Source organism: Bombina bombina, chromosome 3 (assembly GCF_027579735.1).
Source record: "Bombina bombina isolate aBomBom1 chromosome 3, aBomBom1.pri, whole genome shotgun sequence".
In the NCBI taxonomy this organism is placed as follows: domain Eukaryota; kingdom Metazoa; phylum Chordata; class Amphibia; order Anura; family Bombinatoridae; genus Bombina; species Bombina bombina.
In genome coordinates this window covers 1,279,038,182-1,279,054,621 of record NC_069501.1, presented here as the reverse complement: position 1 = coordinate 1,279,054,621, position 16,440 = coordinate 1,279,038,182, and the positions used below count along the sequence as shown (strand labels likewise).

Genomic DNA, 16,440 nt, shown 5'->3' with positions numbered 1-16,440 from the left:
CTTCACGTATAATTTTTACAGATTTGTTAGTGAGTGTTCCTGCTTGCTTCCTGTATAATTTTTACAGATTGGTTATTGAGTCTTCCTGCTCGCTTCACGTATATTTTTTACAGATTGGTTAGTGAGTGTTCCTGCTCGCTTCACGTATATTTTTTACAGATTGTGTTAGTGAGTGTTCCTGCTCGCTTCACAAATAAATTTTACGGATTCGTTAGTAAATGTTCCTGCTCGCTTCACGTATAATTTTTACAGATTCGTTAGTGAGTGTTCCTTCTCGCTTCACGTATAATTTTTACAGATTTATTAATGAGTGTTCCTGCTCGCTTCACGTATAATTTTTACAGATTTGTTAGTTATTGTTCCTGCTTGCTTCACGTATAATTTTTACAGATTTGTTAGGGAGTGTTCCTGCTTGCTTCACGTATAATTTTTACAGATTTGTTAGTGTTACCGCTTGCTTCCGGTTTAATTTTTACCGATTCATTAGTGAGTGTTCCTGCTCGCTTCACGTATAATTTTTACAGATTCGTTAGTGAGTGTTCCTGCTTGCTTCACGTATAATTTTTACAAATTTGTTAGTAAGTGTTCTTGCTCGCTTCACGTATAATTTTTACAGATTCGTTAATGCGTGTTCCTGCTCGCTTCACGTATAATTTTTACAGATTCGTTAGTGAGTGTTCCTGCTCGCTTCGCATATAATTTTTACAGATTCATTAGTGAGTGTTCCTGCTTGCTTCACGTATAATTTTTACATATTTGTTAGTGAGTGTTCCTGCTTGCTTCACGTATCATTTTTACAGATTGATTAGTGAGTGTTCCTGCTTGCTTCACATATAATTTTTACAGATTTGTTAGTGAGTGTTCCTGCTCGCTTCACGTATAATTTTTACAGATTTGTTAGTGAGTGTTCCAGCTTGCTTCACATATAATTTTTACATATTTGTTAGTGTTACCGCTTGCTTCCGGTATGATTTTTACAGATTCATTAGTGAGTGTTCCTGCTTGTTTCACGTATCATTTTTACAGATTTGTTAGTGAGTGTTCCTGCTCGCTTCACGTATAATTTTTACAGATTCATTAGTGAGTGTTCCTGCTCGCTTCACGTATAATTTTTACAGATTCATTAGTGAGTGTTCCTGCTCGCTTCACGTATAATTTTTACAGATTCATTAGTGAGTGTTCCTGCTTGCTTCACGTATAATTTTTACAGATTCATTAGTGAGTGTTCCTGCTCGCTTCACGTATATTTTTTACAGATTCGTTAGTGAGTGTTCCTGCTTGCTTCATGTATATTTTCTATAGAATCGTTAGTGAGTGTTCCTGCTTGCTTCACGTATAATTTTTACAGATTCATTAGTGAGTGTTCCTGCTCGCTTCACGTATATTTTTTACAGATTCGTTAGTGAGTGTTCCTGCTCGCTTCACGTATATTTTTTACAGATTCGTTAGTGAGTGTTCCTGCTTGCTTCACGTATAATTTTTACAGATTCATTAGTGAGTGTTCCTGCTCGCTTCACGTATATTTTTTACAGATTCGTTAGTGAGTGTTCCTGCTCGCTTCACGTATAATTTTTACAGATTGATTAGTGAGTGTTCCTGCTTGCTTCACGTATAATTTTTACAGATTTGTTAGTGAGTGTTCCTGCTTGCTTCATGTATAATTTTTACAGATTTGTTAGTGAGTGTTCTTGATTGCTTCACTTGTATTTTCTACAGATTTGTTATATATATATATCTGTTTAAAACCAAAAACAAAATTTCTTTCTTCTATGTGAAGAACATAGGAATGTAAAGTATTCCTAATGCACCTTCAGGTTTTGCAGGGCTGATCTAGCGCAGTGTCGGGTGAGCGCCCTCATAGAGGTCTTTGCAGACAATAGTTAGCGCGGTCGTGATATCTGGAGTCTTGAGTCTTTTGCGCGCTAACATTTTACTTTCAGTTTATATTCTAGCACTAATCCGGCCTCACTGATATTTTGTTTTGAGCGTATCTCAGCATCTCTGCCTGCAATGCACTTTGGGTAAAATGATATTTTCTGCATTATTCATAGCTCTTATCCAGATCTCACGTCATGCGCACATATTTATATCTGATAAACTTGCATAATGTTTCTTCTTGTTTTCTTTACTTTTTATAAATTGTTCTTTGAGTAAATTTAATAATCTAATGACAAACAAATATATTGTATTTGAATATAAATGATATCACATAATAGATATAAGTAATTTACTGACATAAATGTAACAGGATCCTGCTAATTAGTAGTCACATGACTAACCTGACATGGAATTGATTGCACAAATGTTAACATTTTATCGCTGTTTACCTATTGTGTGAGCTGGAGATGAGACTCTGGATAGTGTGTCACACTATCTTATACAGATGTCTGCCATGCTCTCGCTTCTCTGTTCATCTCTCTTCCCCTCTGTAGTCTCCTGGGCTGCTATCAGTAGCTGTGTAATGAACACACTGGGCGGGGTGTGCTGTTCATTAACTTCAGTTATTGGCGTTTAGTTCAGCAGCTCAGGTGTGTTGTAAGGTCCCCAGGGGCCACCACCTCACAGATGGGCCTGGTTGCTACGATTCACCTGAACTTGTTCATCAAAGCCACACGACTACTGGTCCTGTCTGCTCTGTAAGTGCACAGTACACAAATACAGTGAGGTTCCCAGTATCCAAAGTCCTGCAAACATGAACACCCTGACAGAGATGATGGCGCAGAGAGGTGAGAGGATGAAGCAAGAAGCAAAAATGGAAAAGGAGGAGATAAAAGCCTGGAGCAAACCCTTGGAGAACTCTGCAAATCCCAGGTATGTTGGGTGAAGAGAGGAACCAGCAGAGGGGACACAGGTCATAAAGGGCACTCAGTGTAAGAGAAATCATAATGGTTCGGGCAACAAGAGATACTGGGTCCTCTGAACCCTGGGGGTAATATGTTTACTGTTTATTGGGACCTTAGGTTTAAGGTGAAAGAGAAATTACAGGTAGAATAGAAATAGGAGTTCAGGAGACATTTGGAGAACAAGTGACTCGCTGGGGTAAAAGGAAACACAAAAATTAAAATGTGCTCTCCTGTGACTTCTCTGTAGCACCCAGAGACGGGCATGGATACTGGACCCATCGGGGGATTTGTACTACACCTGGCTTAATATCATGGTCCTTCCTGTCACATACAACTGGGTGATCATCATCTGTAGGTAAGTGCTCATGTGATGTTTAGGGTTATAGAACTGTTAACTGGGTGTTCATCATCTGTAGGTAAGTGCTCATGTGATTTTTAAGGTTATAGAGCTGTTAACTGGGTGTTCATTATCTGTAGGTAAGTGATTATGTGATGTTAAGGGTTATAGAACTGTTAACTGGGTGATCATCATCTGTAGGTAAGTGATCATGTGATGTTTAGGGTTATAGAGCTGTTAATGGGTGATCATCATCTGTAGGTAAGTGATCATGTGATGTTTAGGGTTATAGAGCTGTTAATGGGTGATCATCATCTGTAGGTAAGTGCTCATGTGATTTTTAAGGTTATAGAGCTGTTAACTTGGTGTTCATCATCTGTAGGTAAGTGCTCATGTGATGTTTAGGGTTATATATAGAGCTGTTAACTGGGTGATCATCATCTGTAGGTAAGTGTTAATTTGATGCTTAGGGTTATAGTGCCGTTGCTGTGTGATCATCCTCTGTAGGTAAGTGTTCATGTGATGTTTAGGGTTATAGGGCTGTTAAGTGGGATATCATCACCTGTAGGTAAGTGCTCACGTGATGTTTATTCTTATAGGGCTGTTTCTGGGTGATTATCACCTGTAGGTAAGTGTTCATGTGATGTTTAGGGTTAAAGGGCTGATAACTGGTCTATCATCATCTGTAGGTAAGTGATCATGTGATGTTTAGGGTTATAGGGCTGTTACTGGGTGATCATCATCTGTAGGTAAGTGATCATGTGATGTTTAGGGTTATAGGGCTTTTAACTGTGTGATCATCATCTGTAGGTAAGTGATCATGTGATGTTTAGGATTATAGGGCTGTTACTGGGTGATCATCATCTGTAGGTAAGTGATCATGTGATGTTTAGGGTTATAGGGCTGTTACTGGGTGATCATCATCTGTAGGTAAGTGCTCATGTGATGTTTAAGGTTATAGTGCTGTTACTGGGTGATCATCATCTGTAGGTAAGTGCTCATGTGATGTTTAGGGTTATAGAGCTGTTAATGGGTGATCATCATCTGTAGGTAAGTGCTCGTGTAATGTTTAGGGTTATAGAGCTGTTAATGGGTGATCATCATCTGTAGGTAAGTGCTCATGTGATCTTTATGGTTATAGAGCTGTTAATGGGTGATCATCATCTGTAGGTAAGTGATCATGTGATGTTTAGGGATATAGGGCTGTTAATGGGTGATCATCATCTGTAGGTAAGTGATCATGTGATGTTTAGGGTTATAGGGCTGTTACTGGGTGATCATCATCTGTAGGTAAGTGATCATGTGATGTTTAGGGTTATAGGGCTGTTAATGGGTGATCATCATCTGTAGGTAAGTGCTCATGTGATGTTTAGGGTTATAGGGCTTTTAACTGTGTGATCATCATCTGTAGGTAAGTGAGCATGTGATGTTTAGGGTTATAGGGCTGTTACTGGGTGATCATCATCTGTAGGTAAGTGATCATGTGATGTTTAAGGTTATAGAGCTGTTACTGGGTGATCATCATCTGTAGGTAAGTGCTCATGTGATGTTTAGGGTTATAGAGCTGTTAATGGGTGATCATCATCTGTAGGTAAGTGCTCATGTGATGTTTATTCTTATAGGGCTGTTTCTGGGTGATTATCACCTGTAGGTAAGTGTTCATGTGATGTTTAGAGTTAAAGGGCTGATAACTGGTCTATCATAATCTGTAGGTAAGTGATCATGTGATCTTTATGGTTATAGGGCTGTTAATGTGTGATCATTATTTGTAGGTAAGTGCTCCTGTGATGTTTAGGGTTATAGGGCTGTTACTGGGTGATCATCATCTGTAGGTAAGTGCTCATGTGATGTTTAGGGTTATAGGGCTTTTAACTGTGTGATCATCATCTGTAGGTAAGTGATCATGTGATGTTTAGGGTTATAGTGCTGTTACTGGGTGATCATCATCTGTAGATAAGTGCGCATGGGATGTTTAGGGTTATAGAGCTGTTACTGGGTGATCATCATCTGTAGGTAAGTGCGCATGGGATGTTTAGGGTTATAGTGCTTTTACTGGGTGATCATCATCTGTAGGTAAGTGATCATGTGATGTTTAGGGTTATAGTGCTGTTACTGGGTGATCATCATCTGTAGGTAAGTGATCATGGGATGTTTAGGGTTATAGTGCTGTTACTGGGTGATCATCATCTGTAGGTAAGTGCTCATGTGATGTTTAGGGTTATAGAGCTGTTAATGGGTGATCATCATCTGTAGGTAAGTGTTCATGTGATGATTAGGGTTATAGAGCTGTTACTGGGTGATCATCATCTGTAGGTAAGTGCACATGGGATGTTTAGGGTTATAGGGCTGTTACTGGGTGATCATCATCTGTAGGTAAGTGATCATGGGATGTTTAGGGTTATAGGGCTGTTACTGGGTGATCATCATCTGTAGGTAAGTGATCATGTGATGTTTAGGGTTATAGAGCTGTTACTGGGTGATCATCATCTGTAGGTAAGTGCTCATGTGATGTTTAGGGTTATAGAGCTGTTAATGGGTGATCATCATCTGTAGGTAAGTGCTCATGTGATGTTTAGGGTTATAGAGCTGTTACTGGGTGATCATCATCTGTAGGTAAGTGCTCATGTGATGTTTAGGGTTATAGAGCTGTTACTGGGTGATCATCATCTGTAGGTAAGTGCTCATGTGATGATTAGGGTTATAGAGCTGTTACTGGGTGATCATCATCTGTAGGTAAGTGATCATGTGATGTTTAGGGTTATAGGACTGTTACTGGGTGATCATCATCTGTAGGTAAGTGCGCATGGGATGTTTAGGGTTATAGTGCTGTTACTGGGTGATCATCATCTGTAGGTAAGTGAGCATGTGATGTTTAGGGTTATAGAGCTGTTACTGGGTGATCATCATCTGTAGATAAGTGCGCATGGGATGTTTAGGTTTATAGGGCTGTTACTGGGTGATCATCATCTGTAGGTAAGTGATCATGTGATGTTTAGGGTTATAGGGATGTTACTGGGTGATCATCATCTGTAGGTAAGTGCTCATGTGATGTTTCGGGTTATAGAGCTGTTACTGGGTGATCATCATCTGTAGGTAAGTGCGCATGGGATGTTTAGGGTTATAGGGCTGTTACTGGGTGATCATCATCTGTAGGTAAGTGCGCATGGGATGTTTAGGGTTATAGTGCTTTTACTGGGTGATCATCATCTGTAGGTAAGTGATCATGTGATGTTTAGGGTTATAGGGCTGTTACTGGGTGATCATCATCTGTAGGTAAGTGCGCATGTGATGTTTAGGGTTATAGTGCTGTTACTGGGTGATCATCATCTGTAGGTAAGTGATCATGTGATGTTTAGGGTTATAGGGCTGTTAATTGGTGATCATCATCTGTAGGTAAGTGCGCATGGGATGTTTAGGGTTATAGTGCTTTTACTGGGTGATCATCATCTGTAGGTAAGTGTGCATGGGATGTTTAGGGTTATAGTGCTGTTACTGGGTGATCATCATCTGTAGGTAAGTGCGCATGTGATGTTTAGGGTTATAGGGCTGTTACTGGGTGATCATCATCTGTAGGTAAGTGTGCATGGGATGTTTAGGGTTATAGGGCTGTTACTGGGTGATCATCATCTGTAGGTAAGTGATCATGTGATGTTTAGGGTTATAGTGCTGTTACTGGGTGATCATCATCTGTAGGTAAGTGTGCATGGGATGTTTAGGGTTATAGGGCTGTTACTGGGTGATCATCATCTGTAGGTAAGTGATCATGTGATGTTTAGGGTTATAGGGCTGTTACTGGGTGATCATCATCTGTAGGTAAGTGATCATGTGATGTTTAGGGTTATAGGGCTGTTACTGGGTGATCATCATCTGTAGGTAAGTGTGCATGGGATGTTTAGGGTTATAGGGCTGTTACTTGGTGATCATCATCTGTAGATAAGTGCTCATGTGATGTTTAGGGTTATAGAGCTGTTAATGGGTGATCATCATCTGTAGGTAAGTGTGCATGTGATGTTTAGGGTTATAGTGCTGTTACTGGGTGATCATCATCTGTAGATAAGTGCGCATGGGATGTTTAGGGTTATAGAGCTGTTACTGGGTGATTATCATCTGTAGGTAAGTGCGCATGGGATGTTTAGGGTTATAGGGCTGTTACTTGGTGATCATCATCTGTAGGTAAGTGATCATGTGATGTTTAGGGTTATAGGGCTGTTACTGGGTGATCATCATCTGTAGGTAAGTGTGCATGGGATGTTTAGGGTTATAGGGCTGTTACTGGGTGATCATCATCTGTAGGTAAGTGTGCATGGGATGTTTAGGGTTATAGGGCTGTTAATGGGTGATCATCATCTGTAGGTAAGTGCTCATGTGATGTTTAGGGTTATAGTGCTGTTACTGGGTGATCATCATCTGTAGGTAAGTGATCATGTGATGTTTAGGGTTATAGGGCTGTTACTGGGTGATCATCATCTGTAGATAAGTGATCATGTGATGTTTAGGGTTTTAGTGCTGTTACTGGGTGATCATCATCTGTAGGTAAGTGAATATGTGATGTTTAGGGTTATAGAGCTGTTACTGGGTGATCATCATCTGTAGGTAAGTGCGCATGGGATGTTTAGGGTTATAGAGCTGTTACTGGGTGATCATCATCTGTAGGTAAGTGCGCATGGGATGTTTAGGGTTATAGAGCTGTTACTGGGTGATCATCATCTGTAGGTAAGTGCGCATGGGATGTTTAGGGTTATAGAGCTGTTACTGGGTGATCATCATCTGTAGGTAAGTGTGCATGGGATGTTTAGGGTTATAGTGCTGTTAATGGGTGATCATCATCTGTAGGTAAGTGATCATGTGATGTTTAAGGTTATAGTGCTGTTACTGGGTGATCATCATCTGTAGGTAAGTGATCATGTGATGTTTAGGGTTATAGGGCTGTTACTGGGTGATCATCATCTGTAGGTAAGTGCGCATGGGATGTTTAGGGTTATAGGGCTGTTACTGGGTGATCATCATCTGTAGGTAAGTGTGCATGGGATGTTTAGGGTTATAGGGCTGTTACTGGGTGATCATCATCTGTAGGTAAGTGATCATGTGATGTTTAGGGTTATAGTGCTGTTACTGGGTGATCATCATCTGTAGGTAAGTGCGCATGGGATGTTTAGGGTTATAGGGCTGTTACTGGGTGATCATCATCTGTAGGTAAGTGTGCATGGGATGTTTAGGGTTATAGTGCTGTTACTGGGTGATCATCATCTGTAGGTAAGTGCGCATGTGATGTTTAGGGTTATAGGGCTGTTACTGGGTGATCATCATCTGTAGGTAAGTGCGCATGTGATGTTTAGGGTTATAGGGCTGTTACTGGGTGATCATCATCTGTAGGTAAGTGATCATGTGATGTTTAGGGTTATAGGGCTGTTACTGGGTGATCATCATCTGTAGGTAAGTGATCATGTGATGTTTAGGATTATAGGGCTTTTAACTGTGTGATCATCATCTGTAGGTAAGTGCTCATGTGATGTTTAGGGTTATAGGGCTGTTACTGGGTGATCATCATCTGTAGATAAGTGATCATGTGATGTTTAGGGTTATAGTGCTGTTACTGGGTGATCATCATCTGTAGGTAAGTGTGCATGGGATGTTTAGGGTTATAGGGCTGTTACTTGGTGATCATCATCTGTAGGTAAGTGCGCATGGGATGTTTAGGGTTATAGGGCTGTTACTTGGTGATCATCATCTGTAGGTAAGTGCGCATGTGATGTTTAGGGTTATAGGGCTGTTACTGGGTGATCATCATCTGTAGATAAGTGATCATGTGATGTTTAGGGTTATAGTGCTGTTACTGGGTGATCATCATCTGTAGGTAAGTGATCATGGGATGTTTAGGGTTATAGTGCTGTTACTGGGTGATCATCATCTGTAGGTAAGTGCTCATGTGATGTTTAGGGTTATAGAGCTGTTAATGGGTGATCATCATCTGTAGGTAAGTGATCATGGGATGTTTAGGGTTATAGTGCTGTTACTGGGTGATCATCATCTGTAGGTAAGTGATCATGTGATGTTTAGGGTTATAGTGCTGTTACTGGGTGATCATCATCTGTAGGTAAGTGCTCATGTGATGTTTAGGGTTATAGTGCTGTTACTGGGTGATCATCATCTGTAGGTAAGTGTTCATGTGATGATTAGGGTTATAGAGCTGTTACTGGGTGATCATCATCTGTAGGTAAGTGCGCATGGGATGTTTAGGGTTATAGGGCTGTTACTGGGTGATCATCATCTGTAGGTAAGTGATCATGTGATGTTTAGGGTTATAGTGCTGTTACTGGGTGATCATCATCTGTAGGTAAGTGCTCATGTGATGTTTAGGGTTATAGAGCTGTTACTGGGTGATCATCATCTGTAGGTAAGTGCTCATGTGATGTTTAGGGTTATAGAGCTGTTACTGGGTGATCATCATCTGTAGGTAAGTGCTCATGTGATGTTTAGGGTTATAGAGCTGTTACTGGGTGATCATCATCTGTAGGTAAGTGCTCATGTGATGATTAGGGTTATAGAGCTGTTACTGGGTGATCATCATCTGTAGGTAAGTGATCATGTGATGTTTAGGGTTATAGGACTGTTACTGGGTGATCATCATCTGTAGGTAAGTGCGCATGGGATGTTTAGGGTTATAGTGCTGTTACTGGGTGATCATCATCTGTAGGTAAGTGAGCATGTGATGTTTAGGGTTATAGAGCTGTTACTGGGTGATCATCATCTGTAGATAAGTGCGCATGGGATGTTTAGGTTTATAGTGCTGTTACTGGGTGATCATCATCTGTAGGTAAGTTATCATGTGATGTTTAGGGTTATAGGGCTGTTACTGGGTGATCATCATCTGTAGGTAAGTGATCATGTGATGTTTAGGGTTATAGGGCTGTTACTGGGTGATCATCATCTATAGGTAAGTGATCATGTGATGTTTAGGTTTATAGTGCTGTTACTGGGTGATCATCATCTGTAGGTAAGTGATCATGTGATGTTTAGGGTTATAGTGCTGTTACTGGGTGATCATCATCTGTAGGTAAGTGATCATGTGATGTTTCGGGTTATAGAGCTGTTACTGGGTGATCATCATCTGTAGGTAAGTGCGCATGGGATGTTTAGGGTTATAGGGCTGTTACTGGGTGATCATCATCTGTAGGTAAGTGCGCATGGGATGTTTAGGGTTATAGTGCTTTTACTGGGTGATCATCATCTGTAGGTAAGTGATCATGTGATGTTTAGGGTTATAGGGCTGTTACTGGGTGATCATCATCTGTAGGTAAGTGCGCATGTGATGTTTAGGGTTATAGTGCTGTTACTGGGTGATCATCATCTGTAGGTAAGTGATCATGTGATGTTTAGGGTTATAGGGCTGTTAATGGGTGATCATCATCTGTAGGTAAGTGCGCATGGGATGTTTAGGGTTATAGTGCTTTTACTGGGTGATCATCATCTGTAGGTAAGTGTGCATGGGATGTTTAGGGTTATAGGGCTGTTACTGGGTGATCATCATCTGTAGGTAAGTGATCATGTGATGTTTAGGGTTATAGTGCTGTTACTGGGTGATCATCATCTGTAGGTAAGTGTGCATGGGATGTTTAGGGTTATAGGGCTGTTACTGGGTGATCATCATCTGTAGGTAAGTGCGCATGTGATGTTTAGGGTTATAGGGCTGTTACTGGGTGATCATCATCTGTAGGTAAGTGATCATGTGATGTTTAGGGTTATAGGGCTGTTACTGGGTGATCATCATCTGTAGGTAAGTGATCATGTGATGTTTAGGATTATAGGGCTTTTAACTGTGTGATCATCATCTGTAGGTAAGTGCTCATGTGATGTTTAGGGTTATAGGGCTGTTACTGGGTGATCATCATCTGTAGATAAGTGATCATGTGATGTTTAGGGTTATAGTGCTGTTACTGGGTGATCATCATCTGTAGGTAAGTGTGCATGGGATGTTTAGGGTTATAGGGCTGTTACTTGGTGATCATCATCTGTAGGTAAGTGCGCATGGGATGTTTAGGGTTATAGGGCTGTTACTTGGTGATCATCATCTGTAGGTAAGTGCGCATGTGATGTTTAGGGTTATAGGGCTGTTACTGGGTGATCATCATCTGTAGGTAAGTGATCATGTGATGTTTAGGGTTATAGTGCTGTTACTGGGTGATCATCATCTGTAGGTAAGTGATCATGGGATGTTTAGGGTTATAGTGCTGTTACTGGGTGATCATCATCTGTAGGTAAGTGCTCATGTGATGTTTAGGGTTATAGAGCTGTTAATGGGTGATCATCATCTGTAGGTAAGTGATCATGGGATGTTTAGGGTTATAGTGCTGTTACTGGGTGATCATCATCTGTAGGTAAGTGATCATGTGATGTTTAGGGTTATAGTGCTGTTACTGGGTGATCATCATCTGTAGGTAAGTGCTCATGTGATGTTTAGGGTTATAGTGCTGTTACTGGGTGATCATCATCTGTAGGTAAGTGTTCATGTGATGTTTAGGGTTATAGAGCTGTTACTGGGTGATCATCATCTGTAGGTAAGTGCGCATGGGATGTTTAGGGTTATAGGGCTGTTACTGGGTGATCATCATCTGTAGGTAAGTGATCATGTGATGTTTAGGGTTATAGTGCTGTTACTGGGTGATCATCATCTGTAGGTAAGTGCTCATGTGATGTTTAGGGTTATAGAGCTGTTACTGGGTGATCATCATCTGTAGGTAAGTGCTCATGTGATGTTTAGGGTTATAGAGCTGTTACTGGGTGATCATCATCTGTAGGTAAGTGCTCATGTGATGTTTAGGGTTATAGAGCTGTTACTGGGTGATCATCATCTGTAGGTAAGTGCTCATGTGATGTTTAGGGTTATAGAGCTGTTACTGGGTGATCATCATCTGTAGGTAAGTGATCATGTGATGTTTAGGGTTATAGGACTGTTACTGGGTGATCATCATCTGTAGGTAAGTGCGCATGGGATGTTTAGGGTTATAGTGCTGTTACTGGGTGATCATCATCTGTAGGTAAGTGAGCATGTGATGTTTAGGGTTATAGAGCTGTTACTGGGTGATCATCATCTGTAGATAAGTGCGCATGGGATGTTTAGGTTTATAGTGCTGTTACTGGGTGATCATCATCTGTAGGTAAGTTATCATGTGATGTTTAGGGTTATAGGGCTGTTACTGGGTGATCATCATCTGTAGGTAAGTGATCATGTGATGTTTAGGGTTATAGGGCTGTTACTGGGTGATCATCATCTATAGGTAAGTGATCATGTGATGTTTAGGTTTATAGTGCTGTTACTGGGTGATCATCATCTGTAGGTAAGTGATCATGTGATGTTTAGGGTTATAGTGCTGTTACTGGGTGATCATCATCTGTAGGTAAGTGCTCATGTGATGTTTCGGGTTATAGAGCTGTTACTGGGTGATCATCATCTGTAGGTAAGTGCGCATGGGATGTTTAGGGTTATAGGGCTGTTACTGGGTGATCATCATCTGTAGGTAAGTGCGCATGGGATGTTTAGGGTTATAGTGCTTTTACTGGGTGATCATCATCTGTAGGTAAGTGATCATGTGATGTTTAGGGTTATAGGGCTGTTACTGGGTGATCATCATCTGTAGGTAAGTGCGCATGTGATGTTTAGGGTTATAGTGCTGTTACTGGGTGATCATCATCTGTAGGTAAGTGATCATGTGATGTTTAGGGTTATAGGGCTGTTAATGGGTGATCATCATCTGTAGGTAAGTGCGCATGGGATGTTTAGGGTTATAGTGCTTTTACTGGGTGATCATCATCTGTAGGTAAGTGTGCATGGGATGTTTAGGGTTATAGGGCTGTTACTGGGTGATCATCATCTGTAGGTAAGTGATCATGTGATGTTTAGGGTTATAGTGCTGTTACTGGGTGATCATCATCTGTAGGTAAGTGTGCATGGGATGTTTAGGGTTATAGGGCTGTTACTGGGTGATCATCATCTGTAGGTAAGTGATCATGTGATGTTTAGGGTTATAGGGCTGTTACTGGGTGATCATCATCTGTAGGTAAGTGATCATGTGATGTTTAGGGTTATAGGGCTGTTACTGGGTGATCATCAGCTGTAGGTAAGTGTGCATGGGATGTTTAGGGTTATAGGGCTGTTACTTGGTGATCATCATCTGTAGGTAAGTGTGCATGGGATGTTTAGGGTTATAGGGCTGTTACTGGGTGATCATCATCTGTAGGTAAGTGCTCATGTGATGTTTAGGGTTATAGAGCTGTTAATGGGTGATCATCATCTGTAGGTAAGTGCGCATGTGATGTTTAGGGTTATAGTGCTGTTACTGGGTGATCATCATCTGTAGATAAGTGCGCATGGGATGTTTAGGGTTATAGAGCTGTTACTGGGTGATTATCATCTGTAGGTAAGTGCGCATGGGATGTTTAGGGTTATAGGGCTGTTACTTGGTGATCATCATCTGTAGGTAAGTGATCATGTGATGTTTAGGGTTATAGGGCTGTTACTGGGTGATCATCATCTGTAGGTAAGTGTGCATGGGATGTTTAGGGTTATAGGGCTGTTACTGGGTGATCATCATCTGTAGATAAGTGTGCATGGGATGTTTAGGGTTATAGTGCTGTTACTGGGTGATCATCATCTGTAGGTAAGTGATCATGTGATGTTTAGGGTTATAGGGCTGTTAATGGGTGATCATCATCTGTAGGTAAGTGCTCATGTGATGTTTAGGGTTATAGTGCTGTTACTGGGTGATCATCATCTGTAGGTAAGTGATCATGTGATGTTTAGGGTTATAGAGCTGTTACTGGGTGATCATCATCTGTAGGTAAGTGCGCATGGGATTTTTAGGGTTATAGAGCTGTTACTGGGTGATCATCATCTGTAGGTAAGTGCGCATGGGATGTTTAGGGTTATAGAGCTGTTACTGGGTGATCATCATCTGTAGGTAAGTGCGCATGGGATGTTTAGGGTTATAGAGCTGTTACTGGGTGATCATCATCTGTAGGTAAGTGCGCATGGGATGTTTAGGGTTATAGAGCTGTTACTGGGTGATCATCATCTGTAGGTAAGTGCGCATGGGATGTTTAGGGTTATAGAGCTGTTACTGGGTGATCATCATCTGTAGGTAAGTGCGCATGGGATGTTTAGGGTTATAGTGCTGTTAATGGGTGATCATCATCTGTAGGTAAGTGATCATGTGATGTTTAAGGTTATAGTGCTGTTACTGGGTGATCATCATCTGTAGGTAAGTGATCATGTGATGTTTAGGGTTATAGGGCTGTTACTGGGTGATCATCATCTGTAGGTAAGTGCGCATGGGATGTTTAGGGTTATAGGGCTGTTACTGGGTGATCATCATCTGTAGGTAAGTGTGCATGGGATGTTTAGGGTTATAGGGCTGTTACTGGGTGATCATCATCTGTAGGTAAGTGATCATGTGATGTTTAGGGTTATAGTGCTGTTACTGGGTGATCATCATCTGTAGGTAAGTGCGCATGGGATGTTTAGGGTTATAGGGCTGTTACTGGGTGATCATCATCTGTAGGTAAGTGTGCATGGGATGTTTAGGGTTATAGTGCTGTTACTGGGTGATCATCATCTCTAGGTAAGTGCGCATGTGATGTTTAGGGTTATAGGGCTGTTACTGGGTGATCATCATCTGTAGGTAAGTGCGCATGTGATGTTTAGGGTTATAGGGCTGTTACTGGGTGATCATCATCTGTAGGTAAGTGATCATGTGATGTTTAGGGTTATAGGGCTGTTACTGGGTGATCATCATCTGTAGGTAAGTGATCATGTGATGTTTAGGGTTATAGGGCTGATAACTGGTCTATCATCATCTGTAGGTAAGTGATCATGTGATGTTTAGGATTATAGGGCTTTTAACTGTGTGATCATCATCTGTAGGTAAGTGCTCATGTGATGTTTAGGGTTATAGGGCTGTTACTGGGTGATCATCATCTGTAGATAAGTGTGCATGGGATGTTTAGGGTTATAGGGCTGTTACTTGGTGATCATCATCTGTAGATAAGTGCGCATGGGATGTTTAGGGTTATAGGGCTGTTACTTGGTGATCATCATCTGTAGATAAGTGTGCATGGGATGTTTAGGGTTATAGAGCTGTTACTGGGTGATCATCATCTGTAGGTAAGTGCGCATGGGATGTTTAGGGTTATAGAGCTGTTACTGGGTGATCATCATCTGTAGGTAAGTGTGCATGGGATGTTTAGGGATATAGAGCTGTTACTGGGTGATCATCATCTGTAGGTAAGTGCGCATGGGATGTTTAGGGTTATAGGGCTGTTACTTGGTGATCATCATCTGTAGATAAGTGTGCATGGGATGTTTAGGGTTATAGAGCTGTTACTGGGTGATCATCATCTGTAGATAAGTGATCATGTGATGTTTAGGGTTATAGGGCTGTTACTGGGTGATCATCATCTGTAGATAAGTGTGCATGGGATGTTTAGGGTTATAGAGCTGTTACTGGGTGATCATCATCTGTAGATAAGTGATCATGTGATGTTTAGGGTTATAGGGCTGTTACTGGGTGATCATCATCTGTAGGTAAGTGTGCATGGGATGTTTAGGGTTATAGGGCTGTTACTTGGTGATCATCATCTGTAGGTAAGTGCGCATGGGATGTTTAGGGTTATAGGGCTGTTACTGGGTGATCATCAACTGTAGATAAGTGTGCATGGGATGTTTAGGGTTATAGGGCTGTTACTTGGTGATCATCATCTGTAGGTAAGTGAATATGTGATGTTTAGGGTTATAGGGCTGATAACTGGTCTATCATCATCTGTAGGTAAGTGATCATGTGATGTTTAGGGTTATAGGGCTGTTACTGGGTGATCATCATCTGTAGGTAAGTGATCATGTGATGTTTAGGGTTATAGTGCTGTTACTGGGTGATCATCATCTGTAGATAAGTGATCATGTGATGTTTAGGGTTATAGGGCTGTTACTGGGTGATCATCATCTGTAGATAAGTGATCATGTGATGTTTAGGGTTATAGGGCTGTTACTGGGTGATCATCATCTGTAGGTAAGTGCGCATGGGATGTTTAGGGTTATAGGGCTGTTACTGGGTGATCATCATCTGTAGGTAAGTGTGCATGGGATGTTTAGGGTTATAGGGCTGTTACTTGGTGATCATCATCTGTAGGTAAGTGTGCATGGGATGTTTAGGGTTATAGGGCTGTTACTTGGTGATCATCACCTGTAGGTAAGTGAATATGTGATGTTTA

General features: G+C 41.2%; 1 protein-coding gene across 1 annotated transcript in view; it reads left to right on the top strand.

Moving 5' to 3' along the window:
- The first annotated feature begins 2,692 nt into the window (after positions 1-2,692).
- Positions 2,693-16,440, top strand: part of CNGA4 (cyclic nucleotide gated channel subunit alpha 4) — a 138,970-nt gene continuing 125,222 nt past the window's right edge. The window contains exons 1-2 of the mRNA XM_053705684.1: positions 2,693-2,811; positions 3,091-3,198. Coding sequence (XP_053561659.1) covers positions 2,693-2,811; positions 3,091-3,198 — 227 coding nt within the window. The remainder of the gene's footprint in view (positions 2,812-3,090; positions 3,199-16,440) is intronic.